The sequence below is a fragment of the Triticum dicoccoides genome, chromosome 6A, assembly GCF_002162155.2.
Source record: "Triticum dicoccoides isolate Atlit2015 ecotype Zavitan chromosome 6A, WEW_v2.0, whole genome shotgun sequence".
Classification (NCBI taxonomy): domain Eukaryota; kingdom Viridiplantae; phylum Streptophyta; class Magnoliopsida; order Poales; family Poaceae; genus Triticum; species Triticum dicoccoides.
The window spans coordinates 102124322-102144006 of NC_041390.1; the positions used below are offsets into that span (position 1 = coordinate 102124322).

Here is a 19685-nt window from a genome sequence, read left to right on the forward strand (position 1 = left end):
ATTAAGGAATGCAGTTTTGTTTATCCATTTGCCAGATTTCATAAAATGCGGCAATTGCTAACATGATTCGGACAGACTTAAGCATAAATACGAGTGAGAAACTCTCATCGTAGTCAACACCTTGAACTTGTCGAAAACCTTTTTGCGGCAATTCTAGCTTTATAGATAGTAACACTACTATCAGCGTCCGTCTTCCTCTTGAAGATCCATTTAATCTCAATGGCTCGCCGATCATTGCGCAAGTCAATCAAAGTCCATACTTTGTTCTCATACATGGATCTCATCTCAGATTTCATGACCTCAAGCCATTTCGCGGAATCTGGGCTCATCATCGCTTCCTCATAGTTTGTAGGCTCGTCATGGTCAAGTAACATGTCCTCTAGAACAGGATTACCGTACCACTCTGGTGCGGATCTCACTCTGGTTTACCTACGGGGTTTGGTAGTAACTTGATCTGAAGTTACATGATCATTATCATTAGCTTCCTCGCTAATTGGGGTAGTAGTCACAGGAACAGATTTCTGTGACGAACTACTTTCCAATAAGGGAGCAGGTACAGTTACCTCATCAAGTTCTACTTTCCTCCCACTCACTTATTTCGAGAGAAACTCCTTCTCTAGAAAGGGTCCATTCTCAGCAATGAATAATTTGCCTTCTGATCTGTGATAGAAGGTGTACCCAACATCTTCTTTTGGGTATCCTATGAAGACGCACTTCTTTGATTTGGGTTTGATCTTATCAGGTTGAAACTTTTTCACATAAGCATTGCAACCTCAAACTTTAAGAAACGACAGCTTATGTTTCTTGCCAAACCATAGTTCATATGGTGTCGTCTCAACGAATTTAGATGGTGCCCTATTTAATGTGAATGTAGCTGTCTCTAATGCATAACCCCAAAACGATAGTGGTAAATCGGTAAGAGACATCATAAATCGCACCATATCTAATAAAATACGATTACGACGTTCGGACACACCATTACACTGTGGTGTTCCAGGTGGCGTGAGTAGTGAAACTATTTCACATTGTTTTAACTGAAGTCCAAACTCGTAACTCAAATATTTTACTTCTGCGATCATATCGTAGAAACTTTTATTTTTGTTACAATGATTCTCCACTTCACTCTGAAATTCTTTGAACTTTTCAAATGTTTCAGACTTGTGTTTCATCAAGTAGATATACTCATATCTGCTCAAATCATCTGTAAAGATCAGAAAATAATGATACCTGCCGCGAGCCTCAATATTCATCGGACCACATACATCAGTATATATGATTTCCAACAAATTTGTTGCTCGCTACATTGTTCCCGAGAACGGAGTCTTAGTCATCTTGCCCATGAGGCATGGTTCGCAAGCATCAACTGATTCATAATCAAGTGATTCCAAAAGCCCATCAACATGGATTTTCTTCATGTGCTTTACACCAATATGACCTAAACGGCAGTGCCACAAATAAGTTGCACTATCATTATTAATTTTGCATCTTTTGGCTTCAATATTATGAATATGTGTATCACTGCGATCGAGATCCCACAAACCATTTTCATTGGGTGTATGACCATAGAAGGTTTTATTCATGTAAACAGAACAACAATTATTCTCTAACTTAAATGAATAACCGTATTGCAATAGACATGATCAAATCATATTCATACTCAACGCAAACACCAAATAACACTTATTTAGGTTTAACATTAATCCTGAAAGTATAGGGAGTGTGTGATGATGATCATATCAATCTTGGAACTACTTCCAACACACATTGTCACTTCACCCTTAACTAGTCTCTGTTTATTTTGCAACTCCCGTTTCGAGTTACTAATCTTAGCAACTGAACTAGTATCAAATACTAAGGGTTTGCTATAAACACTAGTAAAGTACACATTAATAACATGTATATCAAATATAACTTTGTTCACTGTGCCATCCTTCTTATCCGCCAAGTATCTAGGGCAGTTCCACTTCTAGTGACCAGTCCCTTTGTAGTAGACGCACTTAGTATCAGGCTTAGGTCCAGACTTGGGCTTCTTCACTTGAGCAGCAACTCGCTTGTCATTCTTCTTGAAGTTCCCCTTCTTCCCTTTGCCGTTTTCTTGAAACTAGTGGTCTCGTCAACCATCAACACTTGATGTTTTTCTTGATTTCTACCTTCGTCAATTTCAGCATCACGAAGAGCTTGAGAATTGTTTCCGTTATCCCTTGCATATTATAGTTCATCACGAAGTTCTACTAACTTGGTGATGGTGACTAGAGAATTCTGCCAATCACTATCTTATCTGGAAGATTAACTCCCACTTGACTCAAGCGATTGTAGTACCCAGACAATCTGAGCACATGTTCACTGCTTGAGCTATTCTCCTCGTCTTTTAGCTATAGAACTTGTTGGAGACTTCATATCTCTCAACTCGGGTATTTGCTTGAAATGTTAACTTCAACTCCTGGAACATCTCATATGGTCCATGACGTTCAAAACGTCTTTGAAGTCCCGATTCTAAGCCGTTAAGCATGATGCACTAAACTATCAAGTAGTCATCATATTGAGCTAGCCAAACGTTCATAACGTCTGCATTTGCTCCTGCAATAGGTCTGTCACCTAGCGGTGCATCAAGGACATAATTCTTTTGTGCAGCAATGAGGATAAACCTCAGATCACGGACCCAGTCTGCATCATTTCTACTATCATCTTTCAACTTAGTTTTCTCTAGGAACATATATAAAACATAGGGAAGCAACAACGCGAGCTATTGATATACAACATAGATATGCTAATACTACCAGGACTAAGTTCATGATAAATTAAAGTTCAATTAATCATATTACTTAAGAACTCCCACTTAGATAGACATCCCTCTAATCATCTAAGTGATCACGTGATCCAAATCAACTAAACCATAACCGAGCATCACGTGAAATGGAGTAGTTTTCAATGGTGAATATCACTATGTTGATCATATCTACTATATGATTCACGCTCGACCTTTCGGTCTCAGTGTTCCGAGGCCATATCTGCATATGCTAGACTCGTCAAGTTTAACCTGAGTATTCTGCGTGTGCAAAACTGGCTTGTACCCATTGTAGATGGACGTAGAGCTTATCACACCCGATCATCACGTGGTGTCTGGGCACGACGAACTTTGGCAACGGTGCATACTCAGGAAGAACACTTTTATCTTGAAATTTAGTGAGAGATCATCTTATAAAGCTACCGCCGAACTAAGCAAAATAAGATGTATAAAAGATAAACATCACATGCAATCAAAATATGTGACATGATATGGCCATCATCATATTGTGCCTTTGATCTCCATCTCCAAAGCATCATCATAATCTCTATCGTCACCGGCATGACACCATGATCTCCATCATCTTGATCTATATCAATGTGTCATCATAAGGTCGTCTCGCCAACTATTGCTATCGCATAGCGATAAAGTAAAGCAATTATTTGGCACTTGCATCTTATGCAATAAAGAGAAAAGCATAAGGCTTCTGCCAGTTGCCGATAACTTTAACAAACATGATCATCTCATACAACAACTTATATCTCATCACGTCTTGACCATAGCACATCACAACATGCCCTGCAAAAATAAGTTAGACGTCCTCTACTTTGTTGTTGCAAGTTTTACGTGGCTGCTACGGGCTGAGCAAGAACCATTCTTACCTACGCATCAAAACCACAACGATAGTTCGTTAAGTTAGTGATGTTTTAACCTTCTCAAGGACCGGGCGTAGCCACACTCAGTTCAACTAAAGTTGGAGAAACTGACACCCGCCAGCCACCTGTGTGCAAAGCACGTCGGTAGAACCAGTCTCGCGTTAGCGTACGCGTAATGTCGGTCCGGGCCGCTTCATCCAACAATATCGCCGAACCAAAGTATGAAATGCTGGTAAGCAGTATGACTTATATCGCCCACAACTCACTTGTGTTTTACTCGTGCATATGACATCTACGCATAAAACCTGGCTCGGATGCCACTGTTGGGGAACGTAGTACTTTCAAAAAAATTCCTACGCACACGCAAGATCATGGTGATGCACAGCAACAAGAGGGGAGAGTGTTGTCCACGTATCCTCGTAGACCGAAAGCGGAAGCGTTAGCACAACGCGGTTGATGTAGTCGTACGTCTTCACGATCCGACCGATCAAGTACCGAACGTACGGCACCTCCGAGTTCAGCACACGTTCAGCCCGATGACGTCCCTCGAACTCCGATCTAGCCGAGTGTTGAGGGAGAGTTTAGTCAGCACGACGGCGTGGTGACGATGTTGATATTCTACCGACGCAGGGCTTCGTCTAAGCACCGCTACAGCAATATCGAGGTGGACTTTGGTGGAGGGGGGCACCGCACACGGCTAAAAGATCAAACGATCAATTGTTGTGTCTTTGGGGTGCCCCCCTGCCCCCGTATATAAAGGAGTGGAGGAGGGGGAGGGCCGACCCTCCCTATGGCGCGCCCTAGGGGAGTCCTACTCCCACCGGGAGTAGGATTCCCCCTTCCCTAGTAGAACTAGGAGTCCTTCCAAGTAGTAGGAGTAGAAGGGAAGGAAAGGGAAGGGAAAAGGAGAAGGAAGGAAGGCGGCCCCCCCTCCCTAGTCCAATTCGGACCAGCCCATGGGGAGGGGTGCGGCCACCCTTTGAGGCCTTTCTCTCCTTTCCTGTATGGCCCATGAAGGCCCAATACGAATTCCCGTAACTCCCCGGTACTCCCGAAAATACCTGAATTACTCGGAACCTTTCTGATATCCGAATATAGTCGTCCAATATATCGATCTTTACGTCTCGACCATTTCGAGACTCCTCGTCATGTCCCCGATCTCATCCGGGACTCCGAACTCCTTCGGTACATCAAAACACATAAACTCATAATATAACCGTCATCGAACTTTAAGCGTGCGGACCCTACGAGTTCAAGAACTATGTAGACATAACCGAGACACGTCTCCGGTCAATAACCAATAGCGGAACCTGGATGCTCATATTGGCTCCTACATATTCTACGAAGATCTTTATCGGTCAAACCACATAACAACATACGTTGTTCCCTTTGTCATCGGTATGTTACTTGCCCGAGATTCGATCGTCGGTATCTCAATACCTAGTTCAATCTCGTTACTGGCAAGTCTCTTTACTCGTTTCGTAATACATCATCCCGCAACTAACTCATTAGTTGCAATGCTTGCAAGGCTTAAGTGATGTGCATTACCGAGAGGGCTCAGAGATACCTCTCCGACAATCGGAGTGACAAATCCTAATCTCGAAATACGCCAACCCAACAAGCACCTTCGGAGACACCTGTAGAGCACCTTTATAATCACCCAGTTACGTTGTGACGTTTGGTGGCACACAAAGTGTTCCTCCAGTAAACGGGAGTTGCATAATCTCATAGTCATAGGAACATGTATAAGTCATGAAGAAAGCAATAGCAACAAACTAAACGATCAAGTGCTAAGCTAACGGAATGGGTCAAGTCAATCACATCATTCTCCTAATGATGTGATCCCGTTAATCAAATGACAACTCATGTTTATGGTTAGGAAACATAACCATCTTTGATTAACGAGCTAGTCAAGTAGAGGCATACTAGTGACACTCTGTTTGTCTATGTATTCACACATGTATTATGTTTCCGATTAATACAATTCTAGCATGAATAATAAACATTTATCATGATATAAGGAAATAAATAACAACTTTATTATTGCCTCTGGGGCATATTTCCTTCAGGGGGTACAATTATTTCCAACAACTTTTTCCGGGCAGAAAGGCTTCCAGTTCCAGTTCATTGTCAATCACGTCTCATGTTTTTGTTTTACCCATCTGATGCAATAACATATTTACAAGGTATAGCTTATGCGAGTTTTTGGAAAAAAGAGAGGGAAGGTTTTAGGCTTCCATGGTGTAGCATTAAGAAAGCCACAGTGGTTTCATGCGTTTGGTAACCGGAGACAAAGGTCTGAATGTTTAGCCGCCCAACTTCACATTCATACACTACAATTTGCAGACGTGGCACAACAGTATCGCTGACCATTTGTAAGTAGAGGAATGCAACACAATCGAAAGAAAAGCTCTATAGATCAAGGAACGAATAGGCAGCCACTGAATGAGCCAAGTCCCCGTTACGCCGGTACCACAGAGTAAACTCACCAATCGTGAGGAGAGGAATTGTCCAACCACATGTATCCCCATATACGATCTGGCTAACAAGATAATTGTTTCAAAGCACCATGATTAGATCCAAGTTCTACTTTTCTATCCAGCCCTACAAGTTTTGGGCCTTCCGTAGTAGAGGTCAAGCAAAGTTCTCCGGTGATACTATTGATACTCACGTAAAACATTTCCCAGGTGCCTCCAACTCCTATCTCATGTTTAAAGCTGGTGAATCTCGTATATCTAGCACCTATACACAATCGATCATATAGCAACATTTGGTTTTTAGCAGACAAGCAGGGGAGCTGCCTAAGTGTGTATATAAGAGCTATGCTTTTCCAACGCTATCCATGAATCCATTATATCCTCATATAAATATCCAGCAAACAGCAAGGACACTCGATTGATAGCAGCACATCTTGAGATTTGGGCAATGGCTTACTGGTCGGGTCACATTGGCACATAATTGCTGACCAACCAGGATACAGAATTTTGGTTTCTAACTCTTATTACATTTCATTGCCTTCACGGTATTCCCCAATTAGACTCAACTTTTTTAATAGTGATACATCTGCATTCATGAGTCACGAACTAATTCTCATATCATTCGTCCCTATGAAAACGTGTTGTTTTAAAATGCTCGGCCAGTAACGTGGTCGTCCCTACCCATTTCCTAAAATATTGGAGTTATGCAATATATATTGATAAAACATGTCAAAACTTGGAGAAAATAAAGTTGAGAAGCAATATTAGAGTGGTCTAACAACAATACATGTCATTTCTTTTTGGGCTTATGGACCGCTACCAAAATAGATTATTTGGTCACCACACACGCACGCACGCACGCACGCACGCAGAAATAAAGCAACATGTGTTTCCCCGATTTTAACATCTGGTCACCGCTTTATTTTATTTTCCTATTCTGAGATGGTACAAAATATTTATACTCGGTCTGCTAGAAAAGAAAAAACAGTTTGTCTAAAATTTCATACATGGGCTGCGGACGCTATAGCCCAGCGAGTCAGAACACTTATTTTTCTGCCCACGCAGCTGAAATAACCCTATTTGCTGCACGCGTCGCACAGGAAACAGAAGACTTGGCCACTCCGTTTTTGTTTTTATGTTGTTTTTGTTCTTCTTTTCTGTTTTTTAATTTTCTCCCTTATAAGTTTACTTTTTTTTCCTTTTTTGCAAATTTAAACTTTTCAAAAAGGTTTAGATTTCCATTTTTGCTCAATTTTTTTTAAAAAAATTCTTCTAAAATTGTCCTGAATGTTCGAAACATGTTCCCGTTTTCATAAATTGTTCACAAATTCAAAAAATAATCGTGATTTTTATTAATGGTTGAAGTTTTCAAAAATGTTTGTGAACTTCAAAAAGTGTTCCTGTTTCAAATTTTCCATTTTCCCCCAAAATGTATGGAATTTTTAAATTTTGTTTCATAATTTTGAAAATTGTGCACGTTTCCAAGTATATTTGGCAATTCATAATAATAATTATTTCTGAAAATTAAAAACTCAAAAAGATGTTTTGATCTGATGTTGCAGTATGTTCTTAAATATTCACGCTAGCCATTGGTTAGCAGGACGCATTTCTTCGTGTGGTTAGCAGCACTCAAACAGGAAAAAGCAAAAATAGTTGCTCTGTCTCCTAGGTTGTATTGGACCTTAGGTGGTGTTTGGTTCTCTAGTCCTAGGACTTTTTCTAGTTTCAACTAAAAAGTCCCTAGTCCCTAAAAAGTCCCTTCCTGTTTGTTTTCCAAGACTAAAAAGTCCCTAGTCCCTTCCTAGAGGTTATTAAATGACCATGTTGCCCCTAGTATATAGAAAAATAACAATCAAACAACACCATGGGGTGGCGGGCCAATGGGTGCATGGAGGAGCATTGTTAGAAAAGTCCCAAAAAGACTCTCCTTGATGGTCTTCTTCATTTAGTCTCAAATGCCTAATTTAGTCCCTAAAAAGTCCCTCCCGTTTGATAAAAAAATCTCTAAGAAGGACTTTTTCTAGTCCCTACACAAAAAATTCCCTGAAAAGCCATTGGTTAGCAGGACGCATTTCTTCGTGTGGTTAGCAGCACTCAAACAGGAAAAAGCAAAAATAGTTGCTCTGTCTCCTAGGTTGTATTGGACCTTAGGTGGTGTTTGGTTCTCTAGTCCTAGGACTTTTTCTAGTTCCAACTAAAAAGTCCCTAGTCCCTAAAAAGTCCCTTCCTGTTTGTTTTCCAAGACTAAAAAGTCCCTAGTCCCTTCCTAGAGGTTATTAAATGACCATGTTGCCCCTAGTATATAGAAAAATAACAATCAAACAACACCATGGGGTGGCGGGCCAATGGGTGCATGGAGGAGCATTGTTAGAAAAGTCCCAAAAAGACTCTCCTTCATGCTCTTCTTCATTTAGTCTCAAATGCCTAATTTAGTCCCTAAAAAGTCCCTCCCGTTTGATAAAAAAGTCTTTAAGAAGGACTTTTTCTAGTCCCTACACAAAAAATTCCCTGAAAACAAACACCCCCTTAGCCGCACTCCCCTAATGGGTCTGCTCCGCATCCAGCCCTCAATCCTCGCTGAGGGAGGCAAAATATTTTCTGGCCGTAGGGAATCGAACTTGCGATGTCTCATCCGGTTCCTCAGGAGGATGCCAATTGAGCAAGTCAGCTTTGTTACATAAAAACGGTTGGTACTTCTATTAACTACACGTATTTGTTTAATCTATTCCGCACGTAGTTCATGATTCTTTTTCGTTCGTCCCCCGGGTGGGCCGAACTAGGCCTACCACGCATGTCTTTTTTCCCTCAAATGAACGAGCATAAAAGAATTAGGATGCGAGGGAATTAAACTATGGATCTTCCCTATTGTGCCGCAGGACAAAACCAACTCAGGCAGCTTGCAATTATGATAGCAATAGTCCCTCCTTGAAGCTTTATACTAAATTACATCTTTTTTCAAATGTCTCTAAGTTGTCTGAAAATAAGGAAGTTGTCTCGAGAATCATGAGAAGAACGAGGGACTCCATAAATTATTACCGGTGGTAGCTTGCACGTGCCAATAAAAGTGAAAATGCTTATTGGTGAAAAAATTGTGCATGTTCCAATAAAAAAGAATATGTTGGTTTGGCTCTAACTATAAAAATTGTGGGCGCGTGAGCACTAAAATAATCAAAAAGCATAAACCCTAACAAAGAGGGGACATTCATGACTCATTATGCTAAGGCAACGGGATTTATGCGGTGCAATTAGTAATCCATCCAGTTATTCCATCATATGAGAGAGTGGTTGAAACAACCTTTGCCCCGAAGGTCGTCGCGCAGACACCAAATGATGAGGCAACCACAAACCAAAGACGGTGGCGGACCCGGAGGAGAAAAATGCACGAATTGGGTGGTCGCCGCCACGTCGACCAACCTTACCACTATGAAGATCTCACGGGCCAAATATGACCCAAAAAAGACCGCAGCTCCTCGCTCTGTTGCCCATGGTGGACACATCAATTATCTCACACGTTGGTTCTCACAAAAAATAATATCTCACTAGTTGTAACGCGCGGGCATATGTGCTAGTAAATTATTATTTGTGCAACTACTTCATGGCGATTTTATGAGACTTGTTACACATACTTACGTGTGATAGCTATCTCTTTCGCCCCTCCCTTCCCCGCCATCCTTCCTATGTTTAAATTCTGGCTCTGTTCATGAAGGTCACCATCAAATACCTCGTGTAGTTTAGTTATAAGGTCAAATTTAGTTTCACCTGATTATATTCCGTCCGTCTGGTTGTAAATATGTCAAACTTTGTTAAGTCCCATTCATTTTTATGCCCGCTTCATTTCAAATTGGCCGGACATTTGGTGCCCACGGTTGGATGGCTGACGCCTAGCCCTCTATCCACGGATGGATCTATTTGTTGCCGTCCATCTGGTAACCGCGTTGGAGGTGCCCTCAGGCCAACTCCACCGCGCGACCCTATCTTGTCCGCCCCCGTTCGTTTGGGGTAAAAGGGACAAACGAGACGACCCAGCGCGCGGGCGCAAACGAACTTTTGTCCGTTTTGTGTCTGCTTTCGACCCATCCCCGGCCCAAAGTTGCGCCGGTTTTGGGGTGAAACGGACAGCGCGCGGACGGGCGGGACGCGCGCGCTTGTCCTCCCCTGGCTCGCCTGTCGGTGGGAGAAACCAAAACCCCCCACGCCCATTTGGCGCCATTTCCCCCAAACCCTCCCACGTCCCTCCCGCCACCCCCTCTCTCCCCCGTCCATGGCCGACGCCCCATCGAGTTCCGGCGGCCTGGCCGTCGACCCGACCGCAAAGGTGAAGAAGAAGGCGCCAAGGAAGCCGCGGTCGGAGTGCACGCCGGAGAAGATCGCCAAGTTGGACGCGGAATCGGCGAAGAGGAGGGAACGGAGAGCGACCGTCAAGATCAATGCCGTCGCGGCCAAGTTCGCCGCCCAGCGCGAGGAGCTGGAGGCCGCGCGGCGCAAGGCCGCTGCCGACGAGAAGGAGGACCTCGTCAACAAAGCGCACGCCATCCTCATGCTTGGCATGGGCCCTCCGGCAGGGTTCCATGCAGCGGTCGTCGGCCCAACGAGCACAGGCTCGTCGGTCGCCCGGCCTACGCACTGCCAGTCGCCGACGTCGCGTGCCGCGTCCATATCGCCCGGCTTTTCTCCGCCCAGGCACGACGGCCAGACCCGTTTCTCGGCGTCGCCGGACGTGGGCTTGTTCGCGCCGTCCACACCACGCCCCGCGGCCGTCATCGACCTCAATGTCACGCCTGGGTCCAGCAGCGGCGGGCGGCCGTCCGTCGAGATGCAAAGAAAGCAGGCGCGTGCACCGTTCATGGGCACCATGCCGGCCCCCCGCGTGTTGTTTAACGGAATGCCAACCTCAACGCCGATGGTGGACGACCCCTTCTACAACCAGTACATGGAGGACGTGATCTTCCAGGGTGGGCATGGCCGTGCCTATGACCCCGAGGAGACCCAAAGTCAGGATGGCCGCGCCCAGTACGTGCCCGATGAGGAGGCCGACAACCGTGCTGACTACGACCATGGTGATTCGTGGCATGAAGACGACGACATCTATGTCGAAGGTGAAGATGAAGATGAAGCCAATGATGTTGATATTAGTGGCGCTCCATTGTTCATAGACGAGCTCACCCAAAGAGCGGAAGCACAAAAGAAGCGGAAGAGCATTCGCACCGGTTCATATACACAAGATGAGGACAAGTTGATTTGTCAATGTTGGATGGAGATTAGCCAAGATCCAAGGACCGGAGCACAACAAAAGGGCGTTGTTTTTTGGACAAGAGTCCACAAAACATTCCATGAAAGGAAGATGTTTGAGTCCTACCAAATTACAAGCAACCGTGGCATCGGTTCGATTCAAAAAAGATGGTTGTTCATCCAACAAGAGTGCAACAAGTATTGTGCCGCATTTGAGAGCGTTGAAGAACGGCCCGTGAGTGGTCTCGGCGTTGGGGACATGGTATGCTTTTCTCTTTCTAGCCCTTTCCTTGCTACGGTCATGATACTTCGGCCGTGTATATGTTTGCATGTTCACTTGTTGTTGATCATGTGGTGTAGGCATTTCAATCTTTGGAGGCATTCAAGGCCCGGCACAATGACAAGCCATTCACTCTTACGCATTGTTGGACGCTCATCAACAATCGCCCTAAGTTCAAGGATCAATACCGTGAACTTCAAAGAAAGAGAGGCAAGAAAATAGCCAAGTTCGCCGGAGGTGGGGATGGCGAGGCGTTGAAGAGGCCGAGGGGCAAGACCAACTCCAAGGTGGACGACATACGTGACGCCTCAACCATGGCCTTGCATGAAACTTTGCATGACATAATGTCACATAAGGATGTGAGGGACGAGAAGAAGCGGCAAAGCAAGGACGAGCAAATGAAGCAATACCTAGACCTCCAAAGACAAAAGCTTGAGATGGAGGAGGCGACCAAGAAGAGAAAGATAGATATGGAGGAGGCGGCCCGGCAAAGGCAGCTCGACATGGAAGAGGCCGCCCGGCAAAGGCAGCTCGACATCGAGGCCGACAACGTCAAGGCCAGGCAGAGGCAGCTCGACATCGAGGCCACCAATGCCGCCACCAAAGCGAAGGAGGTGGCCCTTGCGATCATGAGCGTGGACTTGTCGAAGATGAGCGAGAAGACGAGGGCCTGGTTCGAGGCCAAGCAGAAGGAGATGCTCGACGCCGAAGGCCTGAATTAGGTCGTCCGATCGGCGTGGCCGTTCTTTTTGGAGGCTGGCATGGGTGCCGCCCGCCCGCTGGGCCGCTGGCAGTGTGCCGGCGAAAAAACATTCACTTTGAAGGCCGGCTGTGTTGTCGGCCACTGGCTGTGTTGCCGGCGAGGACAACTATTCATTTTGGAGGCTGACTGTGTTGCCGGCGATGGTCGTGTAGGCCGCTGGCTTTGTTGCCGGCGTGATGAACTGGGGTCGTGAACTGGGACTTGGCATTTGAAACGTCCCTTTTTTTAAAATAGACGCGGACAGGATGGGGCAAAAGGATGCGTCCGCGCGATGGGCGCACGACCACCGTATCCCACGACAGGGCCGGATACGATCCCAAATCCCTATCAAAAAAATAAAAACAGAACAAAACGGACGTTCGTTTAGGGTCGTGCGGTGGAGTTGGCCTCACAGACTTCACGGTCCTTGCATCGCACTTCACTGGAACATTCCTGGCGGTACTGAATCGTCATGGGACATCACCCGGCGCGTCGTGTGCAACGCTCAAGGCATAGACGACGACTTGAACACCCAGGCCAGTCGCAAGTCTTCTCGAAAAAAAGTTACGTACATGTCACAGTTCACTGGCGTGTCCACGCGGTTTATGTTTGTTCTCTGATGCTTCCGACGACGCACGGCCCAGAGGACAAAGAGGCCTCGAGGCTCGCCACAGCCTCGCACACGCACCCACCCGCGCGCCTCTGCTCCTCCCCTCCCCGTTGACCCACCAACGACCTCCTCCTCCGCCGCCCGCCCGCCCGCCATGTCCGACAGCACCCACCGCGAGAGATCCTGCTGCGGCAGCCTGTTCACCTTCCTCGTCGCCGCCGGCTTCGTCATCCTCATCTACTGGGCCATCTTCCAGCCGCACCACATCCGCGCGACGGTCAGCTCCGCCACGCTCGCCAACCTCACCGTGGCCCGCGACAACGCCACCGTCTCCTACCGCCTCACCGTCGGGCTCGAGCTCTACAACCCCAGCCTCCGCGTGCCCATCTACTACGACGCGCTCGACGCCGAGCTCCGCGCCGGCGGCGGCGGCGCCCCCCTCGGCGGCCCCGCTGCCCGCGTCGCCTCCTCCCCGGCGGAGTTCCTGCAGCGCAGGAAGAGCGCCGACACGGTCAGGCTGGAGTTCGACGGGAGCGGCGGCGTCGGCGTCCCCGGCGACGTCGCCGGGGAGCTAGCGAGGGGGGCGGGCGCGGGGGCCGTGAGCTTTGAGGTGGACGTGGATGCGCGGGTGCGCTACAGGTTCGCCAGCATCAAGATCCGCCAGAAGCCGAGGATTTGGTGCTGGCTCACGGTTCCGGTCAAGCCGGAGGGTGGCGTCGGCGTCGGCGGCGCTCTGGCCTCCGGCGAGCGTTGTAGCGTTAAGTACTGATGAAGCTTCTTGGGCAGTTCTCTGCCAGTCTGGCTGGAGCCATCTTGTTTGGAGATCCCACGGTGTGCCGGTTTGATGTCGATTTCATTTTTGCAAATATTCATATTGTTGGTGTGATGTGTATTTCCGTAGGATTGTTTGCCTGTCATTGAATATTGGTTGCATTCTTGGGGATTAATTCATTGATTGGCTGAACGGTTGATGTCATTTCATCCTAACTCTTGATAAATGTCAAATGTTGATCAGATTCTGTTCAGGAGACAAGACTTATATGGTCGAGAAACATTGTTACCCATTACTACATCCATTTCAAGTTCTGACAAGGTTGATTGTCACACCATGGCTCCTTGGCTTCTCGTCTCCTCTTGACAAGCTGCTGCAGCTGCCATACATACCTGAAGACGTTGGCAACTTTCTCCACGGTCTTTATATGTTTTCTTCTCTTGGCCTGGGTATGACGTTTTGGTCTGAAGACAAGTGGCATCACCCTGTGAAGAACAGGCACTGCTTTCACTTCAGTTAAAATGGCATAGGACCCTGAGCAAAGAAACATCAACAAATCAATATTCATTTAGTGGCAGCATCATGAGAACAGAAGAGATTTAGCTATGTGCATCTTAATTATGTAGAGGCCGGATGTAATACTTAAATGTTTTAAGTAATAAAATGCCTGTTTTCGGAAAAAAATGAGAACAAAGGAGATGAATTAATGGATCGATGAAACATACAGATAACCATCTTGTAGCCAACAATGTCCGGGGTGAGATCAATGAAACATAAATAGATGTCAGTCCTTGGAGATAATATTGGCATAACCATGTTTAGCACAGATGAAAAACAGCCGATCGACCAAACCAGGAACTACTACATGTATATGCATCTGATGGCTTCATTTTTTTCTAACTGGAAATATGTAGAGAATAATGTTGCCAATCACGTTTAAGATAAATATACATGTCAACTTTGAACGGACTGAACTAAGTATACATGTTTTCTTTGGATAGAAAATGAACTAACACCTTAGAGCATATCTAACCGATCCCCTAAAAGGCGTTAGAGGAGGATAGATTATGTTTTCGTCCTCTGCGGGCGCCAAACTGGATCCCTATCGCCATTGGAAGAGGACAATTTTCACTCCGAAGACGCCCGACTCTCAAATATACTCAGCCGCCCACTCGTGGAGTAAAAGTTTTGGCCTCTCCCACGTGCCCGCGACGTTGCCACCCTGCGCCATGTCATCTTCGGCATAGCTTTCGGCGACCACCCAGCGCCTCTGCCGACACCCCGTTGCCTCCACTGCCCTCCTGCCACACTCCGATACGGTCGCTGCCATCGCCGGTATCGAACTCTATCCTCGCCGCCACCGGCACATCTATCCCATCGTTGGAAGGACAGACCGGATCTTCTTCCTCCGAGCCTCTCCGTCAACTTTCGGCCATCTCGAAGCCCTGCCGACCACTAGTAGCTTCGGCATCGGCTCAACATCACCAGCAGGCCGTGACACCTCTGTCGTCCTTCAAGTGTTCGATGGTTTGCCTAGGTGAGTTTTTTTCGTGTTTTTGCAACTCGTTTTTCTTTTGACAATCGAATTGAACCGTGTCATTGGCGCACGCTGTAGATGAAGAGGTGGAGGGAGATGATTTTTGAAGACTCGTCGGAGGAGGAAGACGATGATGACTTCGAAATGACCATTGGCATGATCATCAACGAGGGTTTTCGGCGGCTGGGAAGAGGCTCTCAATTCGTCCATATACACATGCCAAGAATATGAGAGAGTACTTCAACCCCAATCCAACCTATTCGGAGAAGTATTTTCGCCAATGATTTCGGGTGCACGCAAATCTCTTTCTCACCAGTGCAAAAGTTATGGAGAAGCATGATGATTGATTGAAACTCAGAAGGATTTACATTCCTTCTATTCCAAATCCTATACGCAAGAGCAACTCCTTTGAGGAGACAGGATTAGTGTCGTTACCTCAAGAACGAGGCCTGGACCTGTATACGACTTGCGTAATCCATCTGCGCATCATAGATACACCCCGTTCATACCCTTATTCTATTGTCAGGTTTAGAATCACGACAGCTACACACGAGAGATCTTCGTGATTCTTCACGTCTGGGCGGACGAGCGCAGGACGGTGGCACCGTTGGGCGCCGTGGTGGCGTCGACGGATGTCCGGCCTGGCAGGGAGATGATGCAGATCTGTCTCCTGAAGATGGGTCAGTGGTCCGATGATGATGGCGGCTTCTAAAATGTGTGCATGTGGTCTGCGATTTAGGTACGTTGCACCGGTTGTTGGTCCCGATACGTTATATGGATAGATCGGCGACGACACCAGTTTTAGATATGGAGAGTGAGAGCACTCCACATTATCGAGTTTGTAGGTGTGAGTGATGGCTTCGGGTGGATTGATGCATGTTCTTGTCAGACCTTTGTGGAACAATTAATAAAGATGGATGCATGTATCAATTGATGCAGAGGCCAGGGGTTGAACCTCTTTTTCCAAAAAAAAGAACCATGACAGTGCATCCGAAGAGATAAAGTGCAAGGCCTTTGATGATGTGTATCGTGGTTGTTGTAGTGCTCGCCTATCGGTGTTCGGCCGACGCCATTGACGACTATGTCCGCATTGGAGAAGATACAATCTTGGAGGTCATTTGAGGTACACAAAATTCGAGATTGAGATCTTTGGGCCGGGGTACTTGAAGGCACCCACCGGTGAAGACACCGAGGGGTATTGGGATTGAATGAAGAACAAGGATGGCATGGGATGCCTGGATCAATTGACTGCATGCACTGGAGATGAAATAATTGTCCCGCTGGATGGAAAATTCACTACAAAGGCTATGGCAAAGATACACCAATCATCTTGAGGCTATTGAATCGGATGATCTATAGATTTGGCATTTATTGTTTGGATTGTCTTGCTCTCACAATGACCTGAATGTGCTGTCGAGATCACACACTGTTCGCTAGGTTTGTTGTCAAAGATGCTCCTCCTTGCCACTACGATGCCAATGGCCATGAGTACACGACGGGTAGTAACCTTGCAGATGGCATCTATCCTTCATGGGTCATATTTGTCAAGACAACCCCGCATCATAAAGGTAATAAGAGATTGCAATGTGTGAAGACCGACAAAGAAGGATGTGGAGAGAGCTTTAGATGTGATTCAGAAGCGCTTTGGTATCATTTGTGGCCATGCGAGTATTGAAACTCCAAGGTCCTAATAAAAATAGTGACATGTTGCATCATCTTGCATAACATAACCATTGAAGATGAGAGAGGCATGCCAGAGAATTTTCGGTACATCTCGAATGGAAATCCTATTGAGTCAGAGCACGATGCAAACATAATACACATATTCCTCACATCGCATCGCAACATCGAGAACCAAAAAGTTCAAAAACCCTGCTCCAGGATGATCTTTGTAACACCCTGTTATGCCTGGCAGGATCAAGACTGGCCTCATAGACCAACACTAGTCTTTTCTGTGCACTTGTCCTCACTCGTGCGCACTCAGGAGGTACTTCCCGGTTGTTCACCCATCCTAAAATTACCCCAAGCCAAGCACGCTTAACTTCAGAGTTCTTTTGAATGAGCTTCCGGAAAAGAAGGAATTCCTTGTTTATATGAGTAGTCTATCATTCCTTCCTATTAAGCTAGACTCTCACGTACACCCCCACTCAAAGGAACCGCGTCCTTGTCGGCCCATCAGGAACGTTCCCTATTAGCACACGTATGCGCGTCTAGTCCGGCACATGTGCCATGCTGTGTGCCACAACGAGCCACATGCGCAATGCGCCACATGCGCACACACACACACACACACACACACACACACGACACATTTGACCCACGCATGCCCGTGTAACCGCAAGGGCCGGCTCTGATACCAATTGTAACACCCTGTTATGCCTGACGGGATCAAGACTGGCCCCATAGACCAACACTAGTCTTTTCTGTGCACTTTGTCCTCACTCGTGCACACCCAGGAGATACTTTCTGATCGGTCACTCATCCTAGAATTACACCAAGCCAAGCACGCTTAACTTCGGAGTTTTTTTGAATGGGCTCCCAAAAAGAAGGAATTCCTTGTTTATATGAGTAGTCTATCATTCCTTCCTATTAAGCTAGGCTCTCACAATCTTGTTGAGCATCAATGACATCTCCATAGCACTTCATAGTTGTGCTTTTATCATTCTCTTTGTTTCATTTGAACCCTTTCGTGTGTTTGAACTTGTATAATTTGGTCTGTACACATTGAATTTATAATATTCATGAATTTTGTGAACCTAAACTATTATGTTTGCATTTAATAATTGCACAAATAGGTAAACTAAAACTAGAAAGATTCGACAAAAAATATTTAGGAAGTTAAGTTTAGGGGATTGGTTAGAAACCACACTATGTAGAGAAGCAAATACACTCATCTCAAGGATACTCGGCCGTTTACTCTAAATTATAGGGAATCAGTTAGAGATGCTCTTACAAAGCTTATATGAACTTTGCAACGAATATAAAACACAAAACACTATGTTTGGATGTATTCATCAAAGTGCTGGAATTTGATTTCATATTCCCTGCCCAACAATTCAGATGCTTGGTTGGTCACCAAATTGACAGATGGAAACAGGTTCAAATACTAGGTCGTTTTCTTTTTTAACACGATTCAAATACGAATGTCAGTACATACACACACTCATTCTATGAACGCATGCACATCCTAAGCACCTCCGAATAGTGGCAGTGCTAGGCCCCAGGCAGCCAAGGCCGCTGCTTGGGGCATGAGCCTTGTTTCATTTGTTGACTGTAGCTACAATGCTACAGTGCTTGATGGCTGCCGTCGCCTAAAACTGAACTTTACGCCACTAGAGAAAAATAAAATAATAAAATATACTACGCCCTTTATCCTTATTTGCGCTAATTTTGGCCCAGCTGCCGCTGCCAGCGCACGACACCAAGCGCCGCAGAGCGGGGAGCTCCTTGCGTCCAATAGGGGCATGACGAACATGGGGCTTCGTGTTGGGTCGGCCCATGTAGTAACGGCACTATAGCATTCTGCGGCTAGTGTAGCTGTTCTATCTGTTGTAGCATTTGGTACCATAGCACCCTGTTTATAGTTGGGTTTTTTAATTTCAAATATATCTTGGAAAAAATTAATTTGTTTTTGAAAACATGATCTTTTTTGCAATTTCTAGACATTTTTTAAGGCCCGGAATGATTTGAAAAGAAGGAACAAAATACAAAAACACGATTGTTTAGAAATTCTCAAACATTTTATGAATTTGCAAAGAAATTTTTAAAAATTTGTGAACAAATTTTGAAAACATTATTTTTTTGAATGTGTGAACATATATTTATAAAGATAACATATTTAGAAAATTTCAAACCTAATGTTTTTAATTTTCAGACATTTTTTTAGAAGAAGTGGACAGTTTTTAAAATTCTATTTTTTTTTGAATTTTTAGTTTTTCTAAAAGTTAAAACGCAGTAAATTTATTGAAATTCTGAACAAAATTTGAAACATACGAGTTTAGAAAGAATTAGGTGGTGCATGTTGGTAGCATATTTTCCGGTGCCTCCAATACCTACGCTTGTACCGACGAAGATTTGCAACTTGACACTCTAGAGGAAAAGTAAAAGGGATTTGCTTCTCTCTCAGGCTGTCGCCTAGACGGCTCTTGTGGAACAACAACTTCAATACCCAACGGCTTAAGGAATCAAGTTCATAATGTGTATGAAGAATGTCAAGCTTGAGCTCACGCAGCACACACACCACAACTAACCACTGACTCCCGGCACTCTCAGTTTTTTAGTGGGTAATCAAATCAGGAGAGGTACTTCAACACATTTTAGAGAGAAAAATTGAACTCGGTAGAGGTGCCTAGCTCATAGTGTCTTCTTATTATGCCAA

General features: G+C 45.5%; 1 protein-coding gene across 1 annotated transcript; it reads left to right on the forward strand.

Annotated features, from left to right (window-relative positions):
- The first annotated feature begins 13021 nt into the window (after positions 1–13021).
- On the forward strand, positions 13022–14031 carry LOC119315295. Its single transcript, XM_037589956.1, has one exon. The coding sequence runs from the start codon at positions 13153–13155 to the stop codon at positions 13765–13767; it is 615 nt and encodes a 204-aa protein (XP_037445853.1). The 5' UTR covers positions 13022–13152; the 3' UTR covers positions 13768–14031.
- The last annotated feature ends 5654 nt before the right edge of the window (positions 14032–19685 follow it).